The 14,833-nt window shown below is 31.3% G+C and overlaps 1 protein-coding gene across 1 annotated transcript; it reads right to left on the bottom strand.

The window, feature by feature from the left end:
- Nucleotides 1–8,364: 8,364 nt before the first annotated feature.
- LOC145046285 (secretory carrier-associated membrane protein 3-like) lies at nucleotides 8,365–13,133 on the bottom strand. Its single transcript, XM_078994579.1, has 13 exons — nucleotides 12,938–13,133; nucleotides 12,336–12,401; nucleotides 11,947–12,051; nucleotides 11,108–11,170; nucleotides 10,891–10,924; nucleotides 10,393–10,515; nucleotides 9,652–9,714; nucleotides 9,449–9,542; nucleotides 9,239–9,284; nucleotides 9,089–9,156; nucleotides 8,939–8,987; nucleotides 8,710–8,775; nucleotides 8,365–8,621 (listed from the first exon to the last, which is right to left on the bottom strand). Exons 1-13 carry the CDS (start codon nucleotides 12,995–12,997, stop codon nucleotides 8,535–8,537), a joined length of 924 nt encoding a protein of 307 aa, XP_078850705.1. The 5' UTR covers nucleotides 12,998–13,133; the 3' UTR covers nucleotides 8,365–8,534.
- Nucleotides 13,134–14,833: the final 1,700 nt, after the last annotated feature.

Genomic DNA, 14,833 nt, shown 5'->3' on the forward strand with positions numbered 1-14,833 from the left:
AATTCTATGAAAACAAGTTAAGACCTATTAACTTGAGTTCAAGATCAATATTAAGAGGCGCGTCCTAATAAGGATCAAATTTTGAATTGTCACAACAACTCGGAATGAACAACACTTCAATTTTCAATATATTCAAAAACATAATTCTCTTCTTACAAATGAAAGGAAATGGCTATATATAGCCTTACAAGATAACGGTTAAAAACTCAAAAGACACTCTAATAACTATGCCAACTAAAGGCTTATTAAATGCTGAAATAAACACACCACTAATGACCACCAATGATTCATTTGTAACTCCCACTTCACTAATGACCACTAATGATTTATTTTTAACTCCCACTCCGTAACTCCATCACATTAATGATTTATCTGTAACTCCCACTCTATAACTCCATCACACTTAACCATCTCCATTGTAACTCCCATGCATTAATCCACATCCATATCAACTTCTCATGTTACCATGCACACAAATTTTGCTACATCACATGCCATGTGGCCAGTACCAATTTATCGTTGTTATAGCTCACATCATAATCAATAGATGAGCCTATTGCGATCCAAATTGGGTTGGAACTTGAAGATTGGGTAATGCAATCCAAATTCGTATCATCCCTTCCCACTTCAAAAGGAATTGACCTCAATTCTGCAAGTTCATCATCTTCAAGATATGATGAAAAGAAACCGATTTTCCTCGGTATCGTATACCAGAAGTAACTCAAATGCTTAGAGTCACGGTCTAAAACATTCATCTTGGAAACTCCATGCAAATACACCACCTTTAAAAACATTTTGGGCCAAAGGAAATTCCCTTTTAACACTTCCAAAGTCTTGATCATCCCAAAATGACCAGTTAAACCATAACCATATGCTTCTCGTACTAGCCATTCATGAATATGACACCTTGGAACAAAAATATGCTTCCCATTGAAGAGAAAGCTATTTTGCAATAGAAACTCTTTGGCACCTTTAGCAAATTGTTCACGATCAATGAAATTACCATCACCATAGTAGTTCTCAGTTTTCATAGGAGTACTGAAGTCTTGTTTGTTTCTAATTGACATCCTTGCTTTGTAAACCATGCCCTTCGAATTCCATTCCCCTTTTGAAACAACAAGGTCTAAACTCTTCTCCTGCATCTCATATAATCTTTGAGATCTAGGGGCTTCAAACAATTGCTTAAACTTCACCAAATATTGTTCCCTGCTTTTGTGATACACCAAGATTTCATCAAGGTGTATCATGAACTTGAAAAGATAGAAAAGATTTGGCCATATCAACATAGGAGCAACTATCACACATTTCTTCTTCATTCCCAACAACATCTTAACAGACCGATGATAATGATAACGAAGTCCTTCCGTTCGCAATGATGCAATTGTTTTAGTCGCAATGATGTAACTTTTCCAATCACAAAGACGTGACTAATCGCAATGATAATGACTTCCTTCTATTTGAAATAGTGTTTCTCCTTGTAACAAACCAAAAAAATGTTGGCTTTCCTCCTTCACCAATTTGTCTCGCCTCCATTTACAAACATTCTTCTTCGAACAGCTTGAAGAACTTGCTGAATTTATTCCTAACCACACTCTCCATTTATGGAACAAAAACCATTTTTGCAACTTCTCATGAAAAAGATAAGGACCCTGGAAATTAACTTTGTAAAAATTTAAAAGGTTAACATCGGTCCTTTGAAAGAATGAATCATGCTTTCTATTTGTGGATTGGTGAATAGCACGTCCCAACATTGAGGCTTCCCAACTTAAGGTACACCACAAAAATAAGAATCCAAACATTATGGACCCCTTCCCATGTGAATACTTGGGACTTGACTCTTCATGTTGATTCACTCCTTTTTTGCTTTTTGGAAGATGGTTTGTAACAGAATAGACACCATCCTTCTCCGTTCTTTCATCACCAACTTCACCCCATGTCTCCTTATGTTCTTCAATAACAAATGAAGAACCAATAACAACATCGGTTTTCTGTAGCCAATAAAAAAGTTTAGATTCGCCACACGAACCAACTTTTCGTGTTTGATCGCAACCACCAAGAATATTTCTTTGTGAAACCTCCCCCATATTGTCTTCTATAGGGTACAACATTTTGTCATCATCCAATAATAACTGGCCTTGTAGTCTTTGAATCATCAACAAAACCTCACCATCTCCAATCACGCAAAACTTTTTATCAAAAGTAATAGTGAAAAACGACAAAATAACAACAGTAACACAAGGGTTCACACAAACGTCACCCTTCGTCTCCTCTGGTGGTCAATCTGTTGGAGTCACATCCTGACACACCATGGGTAAATCAACATTTGGGTCTTCTTGATGCGAAACCTCCATCACTTTTGCATCCTCTTGCACCACAATCACATCTTCGCATTTAATATGCTCCACTTTCATTTCACTCTTCAATATAGTCGAATGTTTCTGGACTTGTTTGTCATCTATGGGATACACTGTTGTAGATGTGATGGACTCTTGGAATTTCTTTCTTGGTTCAACCAAAATTACCTCCTTCTCAAAAAATTTGTTCGCATCAACAAAATTATTTTCTTCCATGATTTCCTCCACAGTTTCAAGAATTTCAACCTTGGAGTTATCTCCTTCTTCAACTTCTTCAATGAATTCATCCACCGCTTCAGTATTATCATCTATAATCATGAAATTCGTTTCTTCAATAATTACTTCAGCAATTTTGTCTTCAACAACGAAATTAACTTCTTCCACCTTGACTTCTTCCACCCTGACATCAACAACATTAACTTGGTCATCAAAGGTTTGTGAAGTTTCAAATACTATAATTGTGTCAACAGCAGAGGCTTTGTACTCTTCTTCTTCCTCTTTGATCGTAACTGCCTTCGTAAATATCTCCACCCTTCTTTTGAAATTAACAGTCTCCAAGGTCATTGGCGCATACCTCTCTCGGAGTTTTCGTTTCAGAGATTCCCAAGAAGAAAGCTTTCCCTTTCCTTCACGGGTTCTTTTTGCCTTCAACTTTTCATACCATAATTCAACTTCTCCTCTCAATCTTAGAATGGCATATTTGCAACTCCATTCATCGTCCACACATTTGAACTGAAAAACTCTTTCCATCTCCTTCTCCCAATCCAAATATTTTTCTGGATTGAATCCTCCAATGAATTTAGGCAATTCATGTATCTTTAACTCCCCCACATTCCTTGGCTACTCACGCCTAGGTTTCCTTCGCTTTGATTCTTTGGATACATACTGCATAGCTTCAAGAAGAACACAAAGAAAATTCGGATCATCACAATCCATTATAACTGAATTCGTGATAACACTTGGCATAATTTTATTTCTTCTTCAGTAACAGCAACAACAGATTTTGCCAAGAACTTAACAACAGCAAATCAGCAACAGTCGTAGGAACCTCTTTTTTTTTTACTAAACAAGAACTCAACAACACCCAATCAGAACTGGGCTCTGATACCACTTATGATGCGTGTATGGATCACTCCAAGCGCAACTAACACGAATCTAGACTTCTAACACATGAACTGATACTAATATTGGGATTGACACCATAAATAGTATCAAATGGGTTTGAAAATGCAGCGGAATAAACAACAATGGATTTGACAAGAACAAAATAAAGAAAAAGGGATAGATTTGAATATCAAACTAGACCTATACCTTGAAATTCTATGAAAACAAGTTAAGACCTATTAACTTGAGTTCAAGATCAATATTAAGAGGCGCGTCCTAATAAGGATCAAATTTTGAATTGTCACAACAACTCGGAATGAACAACACTTCAATTTTCAATATATTCAAAAACATAATTCTCTTCTTACAAATGAAAGGAAATGGCTATATATAGCCTTACAAGATAACGGTTAAAAACTCAAAAGACACTCTAATAAGTATGCCAACTAAAAGCTTATTAAATGCTGAAATAAACACACCACTAATGACCACTAATGATTCATTTGTAACTCCCACTTCACTAATGACCACTAATGATTTATTTTTAACTCCCACTCCATAACTCCATCACATTAATGATTTATCTGTAACTCTCACTCTATAACTCCATCACACTTAACCATCTCCATTGTAACTCCCATGCATTAATCCACATCCATATCAGCTTCTCATGTTACCATGCACACAAATTTTGCTACATCACATGTCATGTGGCCAGTACCAATTTATCGTTGTTATAGCTCACATCATAATCAATAGATGGGCCTATTGCGATCCAAATTGGGTTGGAACTTGAAGATTGGGTAATGCAATCCAAATTCGTATAAGACGCCGTCTCCTGTGATCGTTCTACTACCAGCACCTCCAACAGCTATAGACGGTAGTAGAAAAAGCATTGACAACGGGGTAAGTGTTTTACCAGGTTGTCTGTTCTTGCACTTCAAATCAATAGTTACTCGCTTTAACTTTGTGAAGGATTTATGTTCATCCTGTACACGGCTGTAGTACATTGCATTGTTATAAATTTATTAATATTGTTGCATTGTGTTAAGATTTTTTCAGCGATGGAATGTATAACGATTAAGAGAGTGAGCTTCCTCCTCCAAGACCTATGTTTTCTGGTTATCCAAATATGTCCGTTATCAAGGTTTAATTACACTTCTAATTTCAATATTATACTCTTTATTTTCCCTACATTTTCTACCATTTACCTTTAGACACACTCTGATGTAACTAAACTTATGAATACAATGATACAACGAGGAATCTGATGAAAAACCACAAGGAATCACCTTTTCTCAGATGCTCCAATCACAAGAGATGCACATATGATGTTGTCTTGATATGAATCAAAGCTTTTTTTATTAAGCATTTGTGGGCTTTAGTTATTAGGTTAGTTTTTTTTTTTTTTTTTTTTTTGTGGTTTTAGTTATTAAGTTAATTTTTTGTAGGTTTTAGTTATTGGGTATTTGAACATGTTTTATCAAATAAACATAATTTATTATCTCACCACTTTTTGAATCGTGGGTTTGATAGTGTTAGCAAGAATATGTTCATGAATTTTGGTCGATCTATTAGCTATATGATCTCAAACTAAGTCTTTTTATACAATGTTGGCACAAATTTAGGGGCTTTTGGCTAGGTGCATTGATTTAGAGGTAATTATATATGTAAATCACGTATTCATGTGTATCTTAAACTTATACGAAACAGTTGTTATGCCACTTTATTATTGCCCACTCATAACAATGGAACAAAACTGAAACTTTGTTGAATAAAATTATGTAATTAGTTCTTATAATTGTAAAGGAAGTTGTATCATTAGTACCGTAGGGAAAAAAAAAACACTTAAATTTGGAAAGAAAGAAACCAAATGCAAATGGATCATCAGATATCAACAAGATTCGAACAAACAGATCATGATCATCCATTAATACAAGTTACATACATACAAATACAAATGATAGAAATCTTCCATAGAACTATATCAAAATTGATCTCTCCTTCCTCTTTCAAAAAATTAAGTGTGAGGAGTTGGTTGATGCAAAGATCTTAAGATGATTACGATCGGCCATTAGAGGAGAAGAAGGATGCCACAGACTGAGCTAATCCTAACACAATCGCTATCTTCACTTGACCTCTCACCGGAATCGGACGTCCATTACCAGATGCACATCGGACGCCATTTCTGTTCTTCATCGCGGCTGATCTCCTTACTCCGGCCATATGAACTAGCTACAATCTCACGGGGGCGTGATGGAATTTGGGGAGGAGTGTTTGGGCTGTAGTTTTGTAGTGGTGGTTACTGGTTTGAGCTACATTTATATATATGAGGCTCTTTGTAAGATGCCCCTCGTTTAGAGGAAAATTACAAAAAGGGCCTAAAAACTTTTGACAGGAATATTGACCATATTGACCAGGCTTCCTTTCCTTTCACCTTTTCTTTTGCATTATAAAATTCTGTATCAGTATATCTTTTGTCTTTATGTTTTTTCAGATTTTTAGCTTTATGTTGTTCACACTTCACATCACTGAAATATTAAGAACCACGTGGTATTTAATGAAATTATAATTATATCCCTCCGCGTGGGGAATTAACAACTATTAACTCGAGTGGTATTACCTTCTTATTATTAATCAAAATCAAAATATTAAAATGAAAATAAATGTTAATTGCAAACAAGATATTTGTTTAAGAAGAATAGATTAGTATTTAGTATTTACTTACAAGAGACAAGCTTAAATGTCCTTGGATATTAACTAACACGGTCCTTATTTTGTTTGAGGTTTAAATTATTTATTTATTTATTTATTTATTTTGAACCGACAAATATATATTTAATTACTCATAAACAAACATTTAATTTCATCTATGTCCGTAATATTAACTCTTAACCTTAAAAAGAGATGATAATATCTAAAATTGTTGAGCTAGAAACCTTTTGATTGAGGTTTAAATATTCACAATGCTCATATACTTTTTTCTATCATTTTATAAAAATTTAAAGGTTTTTTTATATGAATTATGCAACTATTTATTTATTTATTTATTTTTTGACAAAATATGGAATATTTCTATATGTATATCAGTTGAAATGGATATGCATAATTCGTGTCAAATCCAACGTAGTTACATAAACAAGCATTTAACCGTGATCACGTACAATATATATTAATTAGAAAGTTTTTATGAACGATACAATTTTTTCATTTTACGAGTTTTGCCACAAATATTTTTAGTGTTTTTTTGGAAAGAGAACTTTTCGACCAACCTTCGCTTGCAAACATTTTGAATTTTGATAGATTTAGTCCGTGTAATTTTTGAATTTATAGAAAAAGGTCCCTGTGAAATTATTTTCAAAAAAATAGTCCCTATGTTTAAGATTGTTGTATAATAGCAAGTTTGGCCCTGAGTAGAAAATAAATTTCAAAAATTACACATGTAGTTTATAGAAAAGATCATCGTGTATTTTTTTTTATATAAAAATGGTCCATATGTTTAAAAGAATTACAAAACATATTCCCCTATTTCATCCTTACACTATTTTGGTATGACGCTTTTGCCACATGACTTTTGTATATTTACAAGTTTGCTTCTTACACTTTCGACTTTACGCAAGCTTAGTCCCCTTGCAAAGCAGGGGTAGTAACTTACTAGTTAAAAATTAAAACCAATATGATAAAACAAGTTCTATATTATAATCTAACATGTAAAAATTCAGCAACAATCTAACACCTAAATATCCAATGTCATAGCTTTTAAACCCATTTAATTCATCAAAATCAACAAGTTGGGGCTTAAATCTTCTTGCAAAGATGTTTGCAAACCTTAGGAACCATTCAGGTAATTTTGTTTTAAAAGATTTATCATGTGTATATAGATTTTATTGAAAATTAAAACATGTTTTCCAACTTGTATTATTTTCTTAGTAAATTACATGTTTTCTGTAAAAATTTAGCAATATGGTTGAGGAAGAAACCCAAAATATAAAAGTAAAAACAAAGGACCATAATATATTAATAAGAGGGTTAATATCATAAATGGTACCAAACTATTTTCCTTTTTTTTACAAAAAAAATATTTTTGTAATAAAATACTATCAAAAGTAAGCAACTTGAACATTTTGTTCACTGAAACAAAACATCCGAGTTAGTATATATATATATATATATATATATATATATATATATATATATATATATATATATATATATATATATATATATATATATATATATATATATAAAAAGGAGAATTTCATATATGCCCCTCTTAAACTTCAAAATATCATATTTGCCCAACTTAATTTCTCAATAACATATTTGCCCTTCGTAAACCTTCAAAATATCATTTTTGCCCAAATCCTTTTTTATAATGTTTTTAATATTTTATAATTAGATTTTATACCTTAGAATTATTATAATAATTAAAAATATTAACCATATTATCCTTATATCTATAATAATGGAATTTGAACTTCTAAATTGTTGCTTTAAATAGTTGGAATGTCGCTCTCTTGACAAATAAAAAGATCCATTTTCAGCCCTCTATATGAAATGTATATTTTGATTGTTTAGTTTTTGTTGTTGATTATTATCATGTTATAGATGGAGGGTATTTTAGATATTATCATTGATATTTTGATGTTTAAAAAATGCATATACGATATTTTGATATTTAAGAAAAACATATACGATATTTTGATGTTTAGAAATGATATATATGATACTTTGAAATTTTATGAAGGGTAAATATGATATTTAGAAATTTTATTAAGGGTAAATAAGATATTTAGAAATTAAGTTGGGTAAATAAGATATTTTGATGTTTAAGAAATTTTATAACAATAACCTGAAATATAAAGTTTAGCAATTGTAAAAGTAATCCTCAGAAATAGAATGCCAATAAACAAAACCATCACTTGTAAACAACTAAAAGATTTACAGATACAAATCTACCATCATCTTTCTATACTTTTTCAAAAAACAAACAACAAATCTTGACATTAATCCATTAGAGAAAAAAAAAAAAAAAAAAAAAAAAAAAAAACTGTTGAAATGATAGGGGCGATATGGTCATATTGCTGCTCGTACAGCAGTTCTAGCAGCTTCACGTCTTAACTCAGCAGCCTTCCCACTGCCTCGGAAATACATGAATACTTGCTGCACAATGACATGTATACCCTTAAGTTTCAAACCTTTTTTTTTCTTTCCGCAAGGGCAAAATAGGAAAAGCAATGAGAAATCTGACCTGGATAACCCAGATGCTGAGCAGAGATTCTAGACAGAATAAACCGAATCCAACAAAGTAGAAGATCTAAACAAAAAATGGATGTCATTAGTACAATGGAAAATAGCAATGTATTTTCATTAATTTGTTTACTACATAGCATCCTACTTTAATTCTTTTAAAGTAAAATGTTGTAATAATAATTTTAAAAATAAAAGTATGTTGCTATTTCTTGCATCAAGGAACTTACCCCAACCAAAGCATGGTCTCCAACAAGATCAACAGCTGGTAGGATACCACTGTTTTTAAAAGGGAAAAAAAATTATAAATGAAGATTACAAAAGGGTATATTAGTAATATTGTTATTATTATGTTAAAAATAGGAAGATAAGGAGATTACGCGAGAGATTTTCCTTTGAAGACAACTGGAGGAGCAACAGCGGCAAAGATGACAAAAGCTATGTGAATCTGGAGAAAGAAACATGAAGAAGTTGATGGAAAAACGTAAAAAGACCATAATGCCCCTGAAGAAAAAACTAAAATGACTTACCAAGTAAAATAGGAAAAACCAAGTGAACTTGAACGCACTTTCGCTCCTGCAAAAGAGAAGGTGTGATTTGTTAAGAAATAGTAAATGATTGTTTCTTTAAGTTCATTAAAAAAAAACATGAAAATGAGATTTTTTTTTTTTTCACATTGAGTTGTGACTTTTTACGAATATGCCCTTATTTGATAAAGAAGATTAAGAGAGAGAATTGACCTAAAAGCACGATAAAGTGGACGATACCACAACACATAGGCGCCCGGGACCCCTGATATGAAGTAGATAAGAGCAAGAAACCAAATCGTTGGATCTGAAATAAAAAGAAAATAAAAATTAGAATTACAATAAATCTCTAACAAATGTTTTAGTAGTAAAGATATTAAAAATAAAAATTAGAATAATAATAAATTAACACGAACCTTCTCCTTTGATCCATGCTGTTGTTGTAGCCACAATGTTCCAAACAAGGCAAAGAACTAATCCTGATTGCCATAAATTATTTTAGATTATTAGTCACTGCAATTTTAGTAATTTTCATAACAAAAAATATTATTAAAAGTTAAGTTATAATTAAGGGTTAATCTCATAAAAGACCTTATATTTTGTGTTTTTACAGGATTAAACCTCATCTTTATTTTTTTCATGAAAAGGACTATATATTTTATCATTTTTTTCCGAATAAACCCTCAACTTTGTCCATTTTTCTGAAAAAACCCTCAACCGTCTAAATGTTTACAAATAACTAATTTACAATTTTACATATTATAATTGTTATGTTTTAATAGAATAGTATAATAATAATAATAATAATAATAATAATAATAATAATAAAAAGAATATGTTGTTTCTGATTATGTTAAAGATTGAAAATATGATTTTTGATGTGATTTTCTTTTTTACTTATTGCAATTCAATAAAAAGTTAATAACAATATATATATATATATATATATATATATATATATATATATATATATATATATATGTATATATGTGCGTGTGTGTGTGTGTTTCTTTTTGGTTTAATGCAGAAAGAACGATTTAATAAATATCCCCTTATTTATTTATATATTTTTTCTTCCATTTCCTCAAGTGTACAATCATCTTCTGAATAAAAAAATAATTTTTCCAAAAAGTATGAGCAAATAAATAAAAACATACCCAAGTATGTTGTGAATGCAACATATTGTAATTTCTGTAGATGAATTGGTATCTCATTTGCTATATCATGATGAATAATTGGGAAAAAAGGTGGCCAATTCTTCTCCTCAAGAACAATACCAGCTGAAACAACAATATTACTCAAATGACTATTCTACCCTTAATTTAAATAACTACTTGTTGAAAAGGTAGCATAATTACTCCTTTTGTAGTGATTTAACCATTATACTTTTTTTTGACAGTGTAAAGAAACATTTTTCCCAAAATACAAAAAACCACAACCTTCATAATTTCACCATTTTATCTTATATTAGCCTTTGATTTTTTTTTTTTTTTTATGAATTTAGCCACTAGACTATTATTATAATAATCCTTAAAAATAATAGTTCACAGACTAAATTGATAAAATGGTGAATGTACATGATTATCCTTTTATTTATTTTTTTGTATTTTGTCCTTTTTCATTTATGAGACAAAGATATAAAGAGGATATGTTACCTCGAGCAGCTGCCTCTTCTTTGCGTTTTACTATCTACAAAATCAAAGAATTACACATTTTATTCGTGTAAAAAGAATTTATGAAATAAATAATTAAACGTGGTTGCATATTTCATCTAAAAAACCATTTTGTTGCATAAACTAGGAAAAACATGAAACGTTATTAGCAAAATTACGCATTTAACCCTAAACCAAACGTAAAGAAATTAACAAGTACCTCTTCTCTCTTCCTCAAATCAGCTTCCCTACTTTGCAGCTCTCTCTCTTTTTTCTTCAGATCCTTCAACACACATTTCCATAGAGGGTAAGAGTTAGGGCCAACAATTAGTCGATTTACTTACACACAAACTTTCTAGGGCTTTTTTCGATCATAAAGATACAGAGGGTATTCACGTCTTTTTCACAAACGATGAGATCGAGAGCGAGTCCCTGTCCTACCTTGTTCCAACTTTTTTTGGTTGGGACAAAAAATTGTTCACCTTTTGTCCCACTGACATTTAGTAGCAGTCTAATACACACCAAACACAGTACAACATGTCATGTCATGTGAAATACACACCAACATACCAAAAGCAGTACAGCATGTCATGTCATGTCAAACACAATACAGCATGTCATGTCAAACACAGTACATGTTCTGTTATGTCATGACAAACACAGTACAACATGTGTTGTTATGTTATGTCAAACACAGTACAACATGTTCTGTTATGTCATGTCAAACACAGTACAACATGTGTTGTTATGTTATGTCAAACACAGTACAACATGTTCTGTTATGTCATGACAAACACAGTACAACATGTGTTGTTATGTTATGTCAAACACAGTACAACATGTTCTGTTATGTCATGTCAAACACAGTACAACATGTGTTGTTATGTCATGTCAAACACAGTACAACATGTTTTGTCACTCATGTCAAACACAATCAAAATCAACCACAGTACAACATTTCTTGTTATGTCATGTCAAAAAACAGACCAAACACAACACAATACAAGATGTCATTTCATGTGTGACAAATGAATTCATAAAATCTAAAGTTGAGCTTACTGCAGCTGAATCAAGTGGAATGTCAACCGGTGCAGTACGATCATAGAAATCCGCAGGCTCGTGGGGAAGAGGCGAAAGCCTAGAGTTTGTAGCCGAAGGAACACTCTGCAAAAAACCCAACCAACAAACTTTGTTTCTTTTTCATTTTTAAATTTAAAAAGGACACAACTTAATCTCATAAGTTGTATATGGATGCTTCTTACTGACTTAATACAGAAAGAAAGACTTAACACAAAAAATCAAGAAAACGAGACTTTCCACATCAAGTCCTAACCTTTTACAAGTTTTCCCTCATTTATTTATTCCTTCCATTTTCTTAAATATTTTTTAATCGTCGATATTCCATACACCAAAAATAAAAATAAAAAAAATAAAAAATTGGGCCTTACAGTCGTGTAAAACGGGCCTCCACCATAGTTTGACTTTCCGGCTGCTTTTCCTCCCGCTTGTTCTCCCTGAATACGTATAAGAATCATTATTACTAAAACAATGATATTACCATATCATGCATTTAACCCTTATATCAATGTCATAAAAAAACAAAATAATATTTATATAAGTGGGTAAATTTACAAATAAATGGAAGTACATTACCATATCATGCATATAACCCTTATAGAAACCACTCAACTTTCCAAAATCGTTACAGAAATGTAACAATTTTATTTATTAAACTTACCAAGTACAGAGTTTTAGCAACTAATCTAATGAATGTATGTTGCCATTTATTGTAATTTGCACATATGTAAACAAAGCAAGAGGTTGCAGAAACTAAATCAGATCCAAAAACTATAAAATAATAGAAGTCAGTCGATCACACCCTAATTTCAATCTCGAAACAAATTAAGCAAACGAAATAACGAAACAAACCCTAGACTGAAGCATAAAGGGTATGAACTCAAAAATTACTTAACAAAACTCAAAGAAACAACATTGAATCAAGCGTTAAATGAGACGCAATAAGTTGATTCGAATAAGATTCACGACTTACAGCAAATGGATTCACTTCATCTCCTTCGTCAAAGGGATTAGGATCAAAACGACCAGCCATCAGTATCAGAACCCAATTTGTGGAGAAATTGGATTATGAAGCAACAGGTAATTCGCAGAATTGTTGGTTAGATTCAAGATTGAAACTTGGTCTGAGTAAATTTAGAAAAGCTTATGAACTTCTACGAAAATGTGAATGGGTGGACTTTGAAATAGACGGAGTCGTCTTGTTGTCTCTCGGTCCAAGAAACTTCTTTTTGTTTTGTATATTTTTTTTTCTTTTAATTTTTATTTTGGTAAACCAAATTTTATATTAATACCTTTTTTAAAAATTATGTGTACATATAGCTGTTTTTATTTGGATTTTTGTAATTTTATTTATTTATTGAAAATTATGTGTATATATAGCTGTTTTTGTTTGGATTTTTGTAATTTTATTTATTTATTTATTTATTTATAAAATGAGTTGATTAAAAAATAAAATGGAAATAAAAGAAATAGAAAAGGGCAACGTATTCATGTTACACTTAAAATAGTAATTAAATCTCATATTGTTACATATATAAGCTATTTGTAACATGAAACACATATTGATGCCATATAAGTGTTGAGGGATATACAATAACAATGAATTTATATATCAACTAAATTATATGAATTTCTGCATCTAGTATACAATAAAATTATATATTTATAGTTGATGTTGTTTTTAAATAAATAACTCAAATAAGTTTTGGTTTTTAATTAATATTTAGTGGCATTTTTTATCTATAAACTTCTATATGGTCTAACAATGATAAATAGATGAAGTTCATCCATACGATTGGCATGGATATGAATTGTAAAGCAAAATGTTTTTTTTTTTGATACATTGAATAGGTCCATACCATTTGTCCCTGTAATATTTAAAAAACTTTGGATTTGGTCCAAAAAGTTTTCGATTTGCATGATACAAAATCAATAATTCCCTTTGGTTTTGGTCCCTAAGCAATTTGAAAGGACTCTTTTACTCTTTGCATTTGTTTTTTCTATTTTATTTATTAATTTAAATATTTAAATATTTAGAAAATAATAAAAATAAAATTCTGCCCCACCCAACCTTATCACTCAACCGGTTAACCCCCCCCCCCCCCCCCTTGTCCCTGTGGTATTCAAAAAACTTTGGATTTGATCCAAAAAGTTTTCGATTTGCATAGATGATCCAAAATCAATAATTCCCTTTGGTTTTGGTCCCTAAGCAATTTGAAAGGACTCTTTTACTCTTTGCATTTGTTTTTTCTATTTTATTTATTAATTTAAATATTTAAATATTTAGAAAATAATAAAAATAAAATTCTACCCCACCCAACCTTATCACTCAACCGGTTAACCCCCCCCCCCCCCCTTGTCCCTGTGGTATTCAAAAAACTTTGGATTTGATCCAAAAAGTTTTCGATTTGCGTAGATGATCCAAAATCAATAATTCCCTTTGGTTTTGGTCCCTAAGCAATTTGAAAGGACTCTTTTACTCTTTGCATTTGTTTTTTCTATTTTATTTATTAATTTAAGTATTTATATATTTATAAAATAATAAACCCCCCTCACTGTTAACAAAAGAAGAAGCAGACGAAGAATGAGAGCCATGTTGAAATATGAAGACGAAGAATGAGAGCCATCATCAAGAACTGTTTCTAGGATCTTGAATATCAAAACTTCTTTTGAGATCTTAAATCTGATCCGATAATCCGACAATCAATTTACTGTTGTTTTTCCTTATATAAAAAGCTATGACTCTACTAGCTTGTGTGGTTCACTGAAAAACCACAAAAGAAGAAGCAGACGATGAGTTTTGAAGATGAACACACACATACACACACTTGTGCGATTTCTATGAGAAGGAAAAAATGCATCAATCTAT

This window comes from Lactuca saligna, chromosome 1 (genome assembly GCF_052625555.1).
Source record: "Lactuca saligna cultivar CGN05327 chromosome 1, ASM5262555v1, whole genome shotgun sequence".
Lineage (NCBI taxonomy): Eukaryota > Viridiplantae > Streptophyta > Magnoliopsida > Asterales > Asteraceae > Lactuca > Lactuca saligna.

What these genes read in the sequence shown, in the direction of transcription:
- LOC145046285 (XM_078994579.1), bottom strand. Translation starts at nt 12,997, where the DNA reads ATGGCTGGTCGTTTTGATCCTAATCCCTTTGACGAAGGAGATGAAGTG. An exon ending in ATTTGAGGAAGAGAGAAGAG is followed by an intron (nt 10,925 to 11,107) that starts GTACTTGTTAAT and finishes TTGATTTTGTAG; the next exon opens with ATAGTAAAACGCAAAGAAGA. An exon ending in TCAGCATCTGGGTTATCCAG is followed by an intron (nt 8,622 to 8,709) that starts GTCAGATTTCTC and finishes GTCATTGTGCAG; the next exon opens with CAAGTATTCATGTATTTCCG.